Here is a 12,554-nt window from a genome sequence, read left to right on the forward strand (position 1 = left end):
ATGTCCTCCCTGCTCCTCATAAAAGTGAAAAACACCACAAAAAAAAAAAACCCAGTGGGTCCAGAGAGTGAGAAATCAACAGCAGCATTCCACTTCACACCAGCAACCAGAAGTATCGCTGGTGGAACCTCAGCTTCAACCTCATTTCACCTGCATGACATCCCTCTCGTCCACCAGCACATGTTTCTCTTCCCCCTCCTCCGACATTTCACAACATCAAATTAGAGTTTGGATTTATGTAATGCGGGGACTTTAGTTTTAGAGATTCCGTGAAGTTCAAGGGTGCAAGGAGACGGAATTCGGGACAAAGGATCTGGCTCCAATCAGCGCATCTGACTGAGGTTGACTCTGCACCCACAGGAAGGCCCGAGGCCCGAGCGGGGAAATCAAACCCATCTCTCTCGATTGTTCACTCCGGATGTATAAATACCTTTTGACAACACAAAGGGCCGAGCTACTCTGCGTGCCACTCTGACCTCCCATTTGTATTTTTACCCTCATAGGTCGGAGGTTACTGTGGATACATGTAAAAAAAAAAAAAAAATACACACTCTTCCTACTGTAAGTCAGATGCAAATGACTAAGGAAACGTGCACCTCCATGCACGCTGAGTGTCCACACCTGCATACACGAATGCTGCACGACTATGCAGCGGAACGCGCTGCAGACGAACACAGACGCACGGACATTTTTTTTTCTCTTTCATCCAGCCTGGTACGAAGTGTAACAAGGCAGTCGGTGAGGTGACCGGTCGTCTGTACAATCCTGCTCCATCTGTGAGGAATGCTTTTTTTTTTTGACGTGACAAGATAGAGAGAGCTTCCAACAGTCAGCGTCTCCTCTTCTTCCTCCTCCTCCTCCTCCTCTTCCTCCTCCTCCTCCTCCTCCTCCGCGAACACAAAAGAATGTGTGGCAAGGCGCAAATATAAAACACAAGTGTTTCTGTGAAAGAAAAAAAAAAAAAAAAAGAATCCCTGCAACCCCCATGGACCGCTCTGCACTCCTGCCAGCACATCAAGTTGTTCTTCTGTTGAAACCGTCTTGACTCTTCACGACCGAGCCAAGTTTGGAGCTGGCCTCCCACCAGAGCATTGTTTACCGGCATCCTACTTTAATTGCACGGAGTGCATGAAACCGTGCTAATAATACCCAGAGTGCAGCAGGTTTAAAAAAAAAAAGAAAAAAAAGGAAGCGGGTTAGAACGAGTCAGCAGAGCTCTTCTTTTACCGGGTGAAAGGCCAAGTTGCTCGATGAGGCGATAGCGGGAAGAATTACCTGCACGCTCCTGCACCGTCATCCCGTTCACTAAATACACACCCTCTCTCAGGGATCAGGGTGTCATCACGGGTAAACTGCAGCTGCCAAAAAAACTACGGCTCAAAGAGAGAGAGAGAGAACGGCAGCTAATCTTAATAACCGTCGTGATCCTCCTGTGGCGAGGACACACCTCAACCTCGAAAAGTCACAAACGGCAATTTGTAGTTGCTGGAACCTTGTGACAAGTCTGAATTAAAGGCGATCTCAGATCAACCTAAAAGGTGACACAAGGTTAAATATGGACATAGAGGAAGTAAATGCATGTCTCCGGGGTGACCGTGGCTAAGTGGAGAGCAGGGCCGCCTTTCAATCAGAAGGGTCGACGGTTCAATTCCCAGCTCCTGCCCCATTAGTCTCATGTCAATGTGTCCTTGAGCAAGACACTTAACCCCAAATTTGCTCCCGTAGCTGCGTCTACGGTGGGTAGATAGATACTGAATTGTAAGTCGCTTAATGTCTCGTTAGCCTTACTACTGTTGTCATTTAGTACAAAGCAAAAAACTAAATTGGTGTAATCAACCATAAAACAGTTTATAGTGTATTAGGGAGATATGGCCGAAATCTTTTATTTATAAGAATTTAAGTGCAAAATAATCACATTTTCTATGAAATTTGACAAATTTTATGCTTGTTGATATCAATTTAGGCAATGCAATAATAATCTGGTTGCAGCCGTATTTCGTGTTTTATTAAATAGACAGCTGAGTGCGCCATGAAATAACTTTAAATGATTAAAAGTGACAAGGAAATGTGTTTTCTGTTGAGAGTATAAGTATAAGTATTTTTTTTTTAAATGTGTTGCCACATATACAAACACTGAGGCTCATTCTGTAAATGCTCCGTCATGTCATGTCTGCTTGAAACCAAAGAGGAACATTTGACGTAATTACAAACATGTCTGAGTGACAAAAAGCCTCCACTTCAGCAGACGAGTGAAGCCAGCGATGTGACTCGTTCCATATCTGAGAAGGGTTCAACAAACCCTCGAAACGATTTCAAAAATAAATAAAATAAAATAGATTCCTAAACCATTGCTCAAGTCATCTCTCCACTTAATTTGAAAGTGATGAAACATGCCTTAAACCACAGAGTCCTAACGAGCACAATGTGACAATAATTCCTTTGGCTCAAAAAAAAATAAAAATAAAATAAAGTTGCGATAAACTCCCCAATTGTAACGAGGTGTCATAAGAACGCTGAGCCCACGTCACATTTCAAAGGGTCCGAGTCCCTCGGGCGGGCAGCAGGTTGGGGCGAAGACCGAGGACGTTTTCGGCATGCGATGCCTCCGAGACGACGGGTGACTCACGGCAGCAGAATGCGATGGAGCGGTAAACATCGCTCGCAATTACACTGTTAACGTCACGAGGATAACTATAGTAAACATGCTATTTTCGAAACACGTTTATGGGCCACTTGTGGGACATCCATCTGCTGGAAATTGGAGAAGACATGTGGAATTAAGCCCCAAAACATCTTGAAAATGTGATCTACCATTTGCTCCGCTTGTTGCCTTAGTACAAAAATAAAGAGGAGAAACATTTGTAGACAGCGACCGACGTATCCTTCCAGCTCTGATGTTTATGTCCGTGACTATTGTTGGGTTTAATTACTCCTAGATGCTTGAACACACACACACACACACACACACACACACACACACACACACACACACACACACACACACACACACACACACACACACACACAACTAGAAACAAGTTTAAACTAAGGATAGCAACAAGGTGTATGTGGCAAGAACGTCGCAAGTTAAACGTCCCACACGAGAAGGTGGAGAAAACGAATAGTTAATGCTGACACACCACCTACTCATTGGTCATCATCATACTGGTTTTCCTGGGCAGCTAATAGCTGTGAATCTATCAATTTAAAGCAGGGCGTTGCTGGTTTATAATAAGGAAGATATAAGAGCACAAAATGAACTGTGTATCTGTGGGACAGTTATCGATGGCTCTGCCAGGTGCTGAGATCTTTGGCTTTCAAAAATTCATTTCCCATCCTGCACCCCACCCACTGGAATTTCAAGACTCTCCAAGTCGATCCCTGACATATTTGCAATTTCAGCGCAACAATAAAAACCAAAGTGAGAAATCAAAATCGGCAGACACGACAGTTATATATATATATATAAAAAAAGAAAAAATATGTGTCAGCTGCGGGTCAAAAAGTACATTTGGTCTTAATTATTTGTGGCATAAATTCAACAAGGTGCTGGAAACATTCCTCAGACGTTTTGGTCCGGATTGACATGAAAGCCTCACGCAGCTCGCTGCAGATTTGTCGGCTGAAGATTCACGATGTGAATCTCCCGTTGCTTCACATCCCAAAGGTGCCATATTGGATTGAGATGTGGCGACTGTCACGTCAAAAAAGAAAACCTGTTTGAGTAGCCTTATCAAGGAAAATGACCATCGCTAATAAACTACCTGCTGTTCTATTGTCATTTCCACTAAATATCACTATAGAACGAGTTTCCTGTTTAAAAAGCACAAACATTGGAAGATAGGAAGTATCCTCCATCTTTTAAGTGTCTCCAGTCTGATCTTGAGCGTTTGTTGACATGACGTTTCACAGTTAATGAAGGTTGTGTTAAGTTGCACTAAACTCTTTGGTTTTTACATAAATTTGGGCAAGACAAAATGTACTTAGGTTAGTGCTGGGCGGTATGACCAAATATGTGCATCACGGTATTTTGTAAGATTCTGGCGGTTTCACGGTAAATCACGGTATTTTGTAAGATTCTGGCGGTTTCACGGTACATCACGGTATTTTGTAATATTCTGGCGGTTTCACGGTACATCACGGTATTTTCAAGGTGTAAATTTCAGATTGCGTCTATTACACACACGAAAATAACTCACGTTTTCAGCTGAGGTGATTTGTAAGTTGCTCTTGTTTCCACCAGCGGCATCAACAGTGGCTCCAAACTCACAAAACGTCGGATTTTTTAAATCCAAAACACTTCCAAACAGCAGACACAGCTCCTCTCTTGGGCACAGACTCTATTGGTGCATCTCCGGTCTCTCTTTGTTCCTCCTTCATCGCTCTTTTCTGTTCTTTAAGTAACGTTACTGTAGCGAAAGTAGCCTCTCCCAGCTGTTAGCAGACTAGCTAACGGGCTAGCTAGCGAGCTGTACCTAGCATGCTGTTCGGCAGTGAAATTTTATAAATGTACAATTATTAGTGTTACAAATTGTTTATGTGTCACAAACTGTTGCGTCGTGGTGTTTTGCCCTGTTAAAGAGAGTTAGTTGTGGGTTGTTAATTGTTGTGTTATATAGTTATAACCATGATTAGGGTTCTCTCTCAATACACAACTAGCGTTAGCTCCGACCGTAGCGCTCATAGCGACAAACAATATAGCTGCCTGTTGAAGAGTGTTTTGGCTAATTTTTTATGTGAAAAATTCATATCATACGGGAAATTAAAACCGGTACACCGTTGAACCGGTATACCACCCAGCACTAACTTAGGTAACCAAATTCTGAGGCTTGGTGTCCATAGGACCAATGCTAACGAATATTAGCATCCATTCCTGACTGGGTATACTGTTAGTAATTTGCAAGGTGACTCCATTATGAAAGTGTGATATTGTGTCAATGGTAAAGCTCCATCTAATGACCACTTAATACACCTATCAAACCTAGAAGAATACACAACACTGACTACATCAGCGATCTAAAGGGATCAGTGCCCGTGTTGGTGTTCAAAACCCAAATAGAGTAAGTATAATTGGGTGATGGGCAGATTGGTGGAGCTGAGAACACTGACAACATGGAAATGATTAAACAAATGTGTACTAGCAACAAGGCTCAATAAATGGCGATATCGTTCTGGTCAATCGGTCTACCACTTTGGTCCAGAAAGAAATATCGCAACAACTTTTGGATGGATTGCCTTGGACGTTTGCACACACACAATTATCATCTCCAGAGGAGACTTTGGCGTTTCTCTGACCTATACTCTAGCACCACCATGGGACTGACAATTTTCGTCTTTTACCAAAATACCTCAACAAATATTTGATGGATTGCCATGACATTGGCTAAAGTGACTCTTTAAAAACAGCAACAACGGTGAAGTTTTAAGATGAAACGTTAAACGAATTTGTAGTACGTCAATCTGAACATCTGGTGTATGATTAAGCAAAAAGGTATGAAACTGCTGGTACAGTATAAAGCACTGAAACCAGAACCATTCTCATCTGTGTTGACTTCTGTGTAATTCAATGAATCACGTAGGAGGAGCAGCACCATTGCAACACATTGACGCCACTTTTTTTTTTTGGGGGGGGGAAATATTGACAGTGCTTTTAAGTGAGACGTATTAAAGCCTGCTACAAAAAAAAGGTCAAAACATGAGATCAACATCTGTGGCTTAAATATGTGTTCAGATTTCTGGCCTTCACGAGTAACTATCTGTATTGTTTTGGAACAAGATGTCTCCCCCCACCTCCACTGATATTCTGACACGATACTCACATTTTTAACTGCCTGATAATGGAAAACCGTGCTTCGGTGGAGCTACTAGCAAATCATTTTTAGCCTTGAATGAACTTAGTTCTCTGGTACACCAAAGAGTCGATTGAGGCAAAAGGCCATTTTTGATTCAAGCTCTCACTTTTCTCATTGAAATAAACAAGACGGATGGTTTGCAAGAAGTGATGGAGTCTATCTAGCCGTCCCCATCACACAGCACCCTGTCAATGTCAAGCAATTAAGAACAACCCCCCCCAAAAAAACACACAAACTCCAACTTTAAAAATCCACAAATCCATCACTTTAACAGTAGATCAAGTCAGTATCATCTGCCACATTACAAAAAGCAAACGTGTCCAGTGGGGTCATGGATGGAATGATCAAGACTTTGATCTCTGTGCCAAAGTGATATCTTTCTCTGGACTTAGTAAAAAACTGGACTTAGTAAAAAACTGGACTTAGAAACCTGTACTCTACACGACTTTAGAGAAGATTTAGTTTATATTCTGACGAAAGGTTCTGCCCTGCCTCATCAGGCTCTGATGGACTAGTCTCTCAGGGAAGCTGTTGAGACATCGCACTCTGAGTTTATGTGCTGGAATTCCCATGGCAAACTTCTCAGGACCGTCAGGTCCCACATGGTGTAAATCTGAAACTCACATTCATAAGATGTGCTCTCAATGGGCGGGAAAATCTATATTTAGATGAGATCTTGAGGAAAACGAGATGATCAACTGTTCGGGGTTTGAATCCTTGACAATATCCCGATTCTATCTCAAATATTGGTGTCGCGATTCGGTTCAGAATCGATTATCTATTCAAAGCTATTCTTGATTCAATTAACAGAAAACTGGGCACTTTATTTTGGCTCCAGTACTAGTTTTGGTACAAAGATACTTTTCCTTATGCATCAGATGGACGACTTTACATCCTCATAATGTTCTAAACTTGAAGGCGTTTCCAGGACTTGTGTCTATTGACAACCATATTGACTTTCAACCAGGCAGCAACCTCCCGTTCTGAAAAATGAAGCCAATGCGGAAGTGTCTTAAAGCTGCATTCTCTCTAGTGTCCACCAGGGGGCGACTCCTCTGGTTGTATAGAAGTCTAGTCTAAAATGACTCTACTTCTCTCTTGATTTATTCCCTCAGTAAACATTGTAAACATGAGTTTATGGTCTCAATCTCTAGTTTCAAGTCTTCTTCAATACAGCATGATGTTCATTTAGTACATTATGCTCCATTTAGAGTCAAACAGACCATGAAGCAGGGGATGATTTAGGGGCGGGGCTACCTTGCGATTGACAGATCGCTACCAGCGCTGTATGCAGCATCTCTAAGTCACTCCTCCGCAATCCAAATATGGTCACTTCCTTGTCCATGGTCACCGGTTGCAAAAAGCCAAGATGGCGACGGCCAAAACACCAAATTCGAGGCCTCAAAACGGCAGTCCGCAAACCAGACGTCGTCTCTCGACTCCAAATCCAGTCACCTTTCTCAATACATGTGAATGTCAGGATCTCCCAGTTATCTGTTACCAGGGAATCCGCCGGCTACATCGGCACCCCAGAATTATTGGCCCGTGCCACCAGTGGCTTATCGTCATCAAACTGATAAAACAATGGGGTTCCAAGATGGCAAAATAAAATAAATATGTAATGTAGAAGATTATGTAACAGTTAATTATGTCATGTTGCTGGCTGCCATGTAAGCCTGTTACACCTTCTTCACCTTTTTGATATTTTCCTTTCATTTAATTGGAGAATTTTAATCTAGTTGACACTCAAAATGTCATCTGCAGGCTTGTCTTGTCTGACTGTATTCATATTGCACCATTCATACATATAATGCAGCTAAAAGTGCTGAACATCAAATTGTGTGTAAACATAAACAAGTTCAGATCGTTCTGTTATTTGTGTCTGAACACATCGGTCATGAATACGTGGAACATTGCCTTCCCCTTGGGCAAATAAGATATTTTCCACCTGTAATTGGTAAATATCTCATCCTGTATTTTTCCGGGGTAACAACCCCCCCACATACTGTGATTTTCCGTTGTTTGGGAAGGAGGTAAGAGGAATGTTTGGGCCTCACATTCAGAGTGGTGCGTATCACGCGGTGCATTTCCAGAGAGAATTCTCTTTCAGACCCATGAAGAGCAGAGTTAATAAAATCGCTGCAATTCCTGCTTTTCCATCTCGGTAGTAATAAAAAAAACACAGGATGAAATATGCAGCTACAAATAGACACCGAATATCTAATATTATCACATAATGGGAGCCCGCCAATGTTGAGCACACATCGTGTTCCACTGACCCCGACTGTGGAAATCAATCGCAGCTTCGTCCGTCCTTTAACCAAACACCATACTGTCTTCATTTCTTCTATATGTAATACAAAAGCTATTCTAGAAGTCAAAAAGGACAAAAAGATCTTGGCTAACTGATATGGACAAAAAAAAAAAAAAACATTTACCAAAAGCCATAGCGACCACCTATGGCTCGATAGATTTGGATCATCTGTTTTGGAATAATGAAACTCTGCAGCACGTCGCGTCTAATTTAAGAAGGATCATGTTAAAACGCAGATCACCGAATCATCTTTTTTGGCCGTGTTGTTGCCATGACGGTGCTGTGTTTATCTATTCAGAGCATCCAAATGCATTACTCATGTGCTTCTATTTATGGACCCATCAAAGCTCCGTGTGCCAAAGCAGACCCGACGTTGGCACAACTTGCTCCGTAGGAACGCAGCCTCCTCCGCTCCGCGGTGAGGGTGAGGATTGGTGAGGAGTGGTGAGGATTGGTGAGGATTGGTGAGGAGTGGTGAGGATTGGTGAGGATTGGTGAGGAGTGGTGAGGAGTGGTGAGGATTGGTGAGGAGTGGTGAGGATTGGTGAGGATTGGTGAGGAGTGGTGAGGATTGGTGAGGATTGGTGAGGATTGGTGAGGATTGGTGAGGATTGGTGAGGAGTGGTGAGGATTGGTGAGGAGTGGTGAGGCCGGTAGTCAGGGTAACGTGGAGAACATCAGCTGAATGCAGGTCAACGCAAGAAGATTCATAGCAAACTGTGAAGGACTGCCAGCATCTTCAAACAGACCAGGATGCTAATACGTTCAAACTATTTCTGAAGTTGTGTCACACCTGTAGTTCAATTAATTTGATCCGCTACCGAGAGAAATGAAGATGTATTATTGTGTTTTAGTTCGAGTCCTGTTTATGTTAAATAAAACCAAGAGCTGTGCAAATGGACTCATGCAGGCCGAGAGGTGATTCATCAATTGGACAGTTCTGCCGACTGTCTTCTTGCTTTCATCAGTAACTCGGTTGAGTCGAGGCCAAATGAAGGATCCATTAAAAAAAATATATATTTTTAAAATCATTAAAAGGCTTGGAGGTACGTTGGGCACAATGTGCCGTCAGTTTGAATATAGAATAAGGAGCGTTTAGCCCTTTCGACGCCTCTTAATTTCCCACATCTCTGCAGCTAACGAGGAAGATGTTAAGGATTTAAAGCGCGTTAATCTTTACACTGAACACACTGTTTATCAGGCTCGGAAGTACCTACCGTTGGCCGAGTGGCACTCGGGATTGATTTAACCGCTCATTCTGAGGTGCACAAGTTCAGTAAAATAGCACATGTTCCTTTCATGAGCTCTCACTGTGCATGCGGTTGCCACGACCACACCGCTAATTTAAACACACTTAACATTTTGTGGGCCATTTAACATCGCAGATGGCCGACTCAAGACTGAAACGGAGCCATCGACGGAGAAACGTCTCAATTTGATTCAGCCGTTTAACAACGATTACACTCGACTGAACTGCCTCAAAGCACGAACGGCCAATGAAGGCCACCTGCGTGACTCCAGAAATAACCAGCTGCGAGGCAAATATTAAAAGAAAAAGACAAAAAAAATATGCAAATAGCCGTGGTGCACATGAGTCTCCCATTTGCACGGCAAGAAAATAGACTTTGAGAGAGGATATGTTTGGTCAATTTAATTCTTTTAACTCTTTCTCACAGAGAAGCGGTGCACTGGATCAGAATTAAGGCTCACGCAAACTCAAAGTCGCATCAGGGTTTGCTGACTCAATTGTAATCCCTGCATGTTTTTGGTTTGGAGTGTCTACATGTGGGGTGGATGGGGTTGACATGAACTGTCCCACAGTCCCTCCCACTGGCTCTGGCATTCAGGTACAAGCTCCCTCCCTCCTTCTATAAAGCCTCTCATGTCAGCAGTGTAAACTTCAGACTACAACTCATGGTAAACTCTTTACAACCGTGGAAAACAAAAACAACAAAGAGAGAGAGAGAGAGAGAGAGAGAGAGAGAGAGAGAGAGAAGGTACACAGCACACGTGGATGTGCATCATACATTCTCTACATTAAGCTGCAAGGCCAAGCCAGAGGTAAGTGACTTTTTTCCACAATTTTAATCAAAGTTTATGATGTTTTTTTTCTTATGAGTTCTTCAGGTATTTAATAATGTAAATAGACTGAATTGAAATTTGGGATATGACTTTAAAAGGACAGTTATTAATCGGTGGTTTTGGGGTGTACTGATGAACAGATGTTTCTAAGATAACCTGCATAAATACATTGATTTGTGACGGACAAACCAAACAGACTATGACTCTTAACCGACTCCTGTCTCTGAAAATGACCAATCACCAGTTCACAGCTGACCCTCCTCACCGTCAACCCTCTTGATCTCCACCCCTGACAGCTCCCAGTCAAAATGAGACTAGCTCTGCAGACGGTCCTCTGCTGCTGCGTTGTTCTCACCGCCGTCCTGCCACTGGTGAAAGGCGCCGCGGGGGAGCTCAACACCGGCCTGAAAAAAAGGTGAGCCGCTGCCCGATCAACGAGCACCGAGAGAACATTGTGTTCATTTGCAAAAAAAAAAAAAAAAAAAGAAAAGAAAAGAAAAAAGAAGCTCGACAGACACTGGATTTTTTTTTTTAGCCGTATCGGTCAGAGCAGATGGAAACCATGTTTGATAAGGATCCCTGAGCGGCTTTACTGCAGAATAGTGATCAAGATGTGTCGGGGAAAAAAGGTGTTTTTACAATTGAAAAATAAGCAGTGGACAAACGATGTAATTCTGTACTGCAATGTCTCGTTTCCCAGCTGAGGTAGATGCCGATACAGAATATCTCTGTGTTTAGTTAAACATCGGTCGACCCTGGTAGATTTATCGGTCGTGCATTTTGTTCCCCCCCCCCCCCCCCACGTGCTCGCACCGACCAAGAAAGGATATTCTGGATGCGTGACGCCGTGTCCTACCGATGTCATCTGTACCTTAGAATCTGCGTCAGTTTGTTTTTGCGCCGTCACAACCTCTCTTCCGGCTCTCTGTGGCAGGTTTAAAGTGTGGCTGCAGAGCCGTGTGAAAAGAGACCTGTGCAGCGGCTCAGCGACAGCCAATGAGCGGCACTCTGACGTCACCGCTGGACCGCGGCGGGATGAGGTTGCAAAGAGTGTCTCGCCTCCACCAAGGTAACAGGAGCAGCTGCATTTCTGATTGGTGCATTTGCTCTCATTTGATGGCTGAAGTTTCGAAAATGTTGGGTTTAAACCCTGTCAACATCTGATGTGTTGCCAGTTGAGATTTAACAACCCTGGACAGCAGTCTGAAAACAGAGCATACATTTTTGTTTTGTTTTTTTCCCCCAGCGGTGGACAACCCGTCAGATCCAAGAGGTCAACGTCGAACAAATCCTCCGGCTGCAAATTCGTCACGTGCGTCTACCACGACCTGCTCCACCGGCTGCACCAGATCAACGAGCCGAAGTCCTGCGCCCCCGGGAGCAAGATGGGCTCAAAAGGCTACGGACGCCGCCGCCGCCGCTCTCTGCCGGACGCCGCTCAGCTCTCAGCCCTCCGGACAGGAAGCACTGAAGCTGGTCAGCGAGTCCGCAGACACAATAGCACACGCACAGTGGCCTAAAGACAGGGCATGGAGAGGCAAAGGAGAAGCCTTGTTGGGGGTTATTTGCTCACAGCAGATCAAGATAAGTCCCCTCAAAAGGTTTTACTCCACACATTTACAACTAGATATGCAACAAAAAAAAAAAACTAACCGTTTGCAACCTCAGAGGAAAATTTGCTCAGGTCACTCTGGATGAAAGGGAGATTGCGGTGATAGATTTGTGCATGCTTAGGCGCAGGTTTCAAGTGTGTCTGAATTAAGAGTGTGATTTGTGGATGAGCTGGAGTCAGACCTGCGCGACTTGACAAGAATGTCTGTCTCTTCTTCAGCTTCCAACGTGAGCTTGGCTGCTGAGATACAAGACAGTTCCTGCAGATCTTCTCTGACATACCGGTGAAGTGAAGGGGAACCGAGGCCGCGGCACGAGGGGGGGGGGGGGGGGGGGGGATGTTTCTGTTATTGTTTTCCATCAAGAAAGTGAGATTACCGGACCCCAAACTGCCACGAACGAGCAGGACGAGTGAACTGGACGGCGTGAACTGCAATTTAAACAACATGTACTACGTCAAAAAATATATAATTACCAGCTTGTATATAATAAGGAAATATAAAGCTACCTTATATTTAAGCACACAATACAACTATATTTTTATACAGCCAAAATACATATTAAAAATGTCTTTTTTTTAATTTTTAACTTCAATGAAGTATGTATCCTGTCCTGTCCTGTATTCTTCATGTGAATTTAGAACCTTTTCATTGACTCATCTGTTGTTGTTTTTTGTAACACTGCTTATTAATCAT

General features: G+C 43.4%; 1 protein-coding gene across 2 annotated transcripts; it reads left to right on the top strand.

Moving 5' to 3' along the window:
* The first annotated feature begins 9,399 nt into the window (after positions 1 to 9,399).
* LOC137881491 (pro-adrenomedullin-like) lies at positions 9,400 to 12,159 on the top strand. 2 transcript variants are annotated; one of them, XM_068723458.1, is made up of 4 exons: positions 9,400 to 10,227; positions 10,545 to 10,663; positions 11,183 to 11,317; positions 11,495 to 12,159. In XM_068723458.1, exons 1-4 carry the CDS (start codon positions 10,081 to 10,083, stop codon positions 11,766 to 11,768), a joined length of 675 nt encoding a protein of 224 aa, XP_068579559.1. In that variant the 5' UTR covers positions 9,400 to 10,080; the 3' UTR covers positions 11,769 to 12,159. The 2 variants fall into 2 exon arrangements, with proteins under 2 accessions (XP_068579559.1, XP_068579560.1); XM_068723459.1 differs by lacking the exon at positions 9,400 to 10,227 and having other exon boundaries at positions 10,251 to 10,663.
* The last annotated feature ends 395 nt before the right edge of the window (positions 12,160 to 12,554 follow it).

This window comes from Cebidichthys violaceus, unplaced genomic scaffold, assembly GCF_023349555.1.
Source record: "Cebidichthys violaceus isolate CVI_PGR_0920_01 unplaced genomic scaffold, fCebVio1.0.p SCAF_3, whole genome shotgun sequence".
NCBI classification, from domain to species: Eukaryota; Metazoa; Chordata; class Actinopteri; order Perciformes; family Stichaeidae; genus Cebidichthys; species Cebidichthys violaceus.

Excerpts from the sequence above, each read along its gene's own strand:
- LOC137881491 (XM_068723458.1), top strand. The coding sequence starts at position 10,081 with ATGGTAAACTCTTTACAACCGTGGAAAACAAAAACAACAAAGAGAGAG. Across the intron at positions 10,228-10,544 it reads GCTGCAAGGCCAAGCCAGAG|CTCCCAGTCAAAATGAGACT; the intron begins GTAAGTGACTTT and ends CACCCCTGACAG. Across the intron at positions 10,664-11,182 it reads AACACCGGCCTGAAAAAAAG|GTTTAAAGTGTGGCTGCAGA; the intron begins GTGAGCCGCTGC and ends TCTCTGTGGCAG.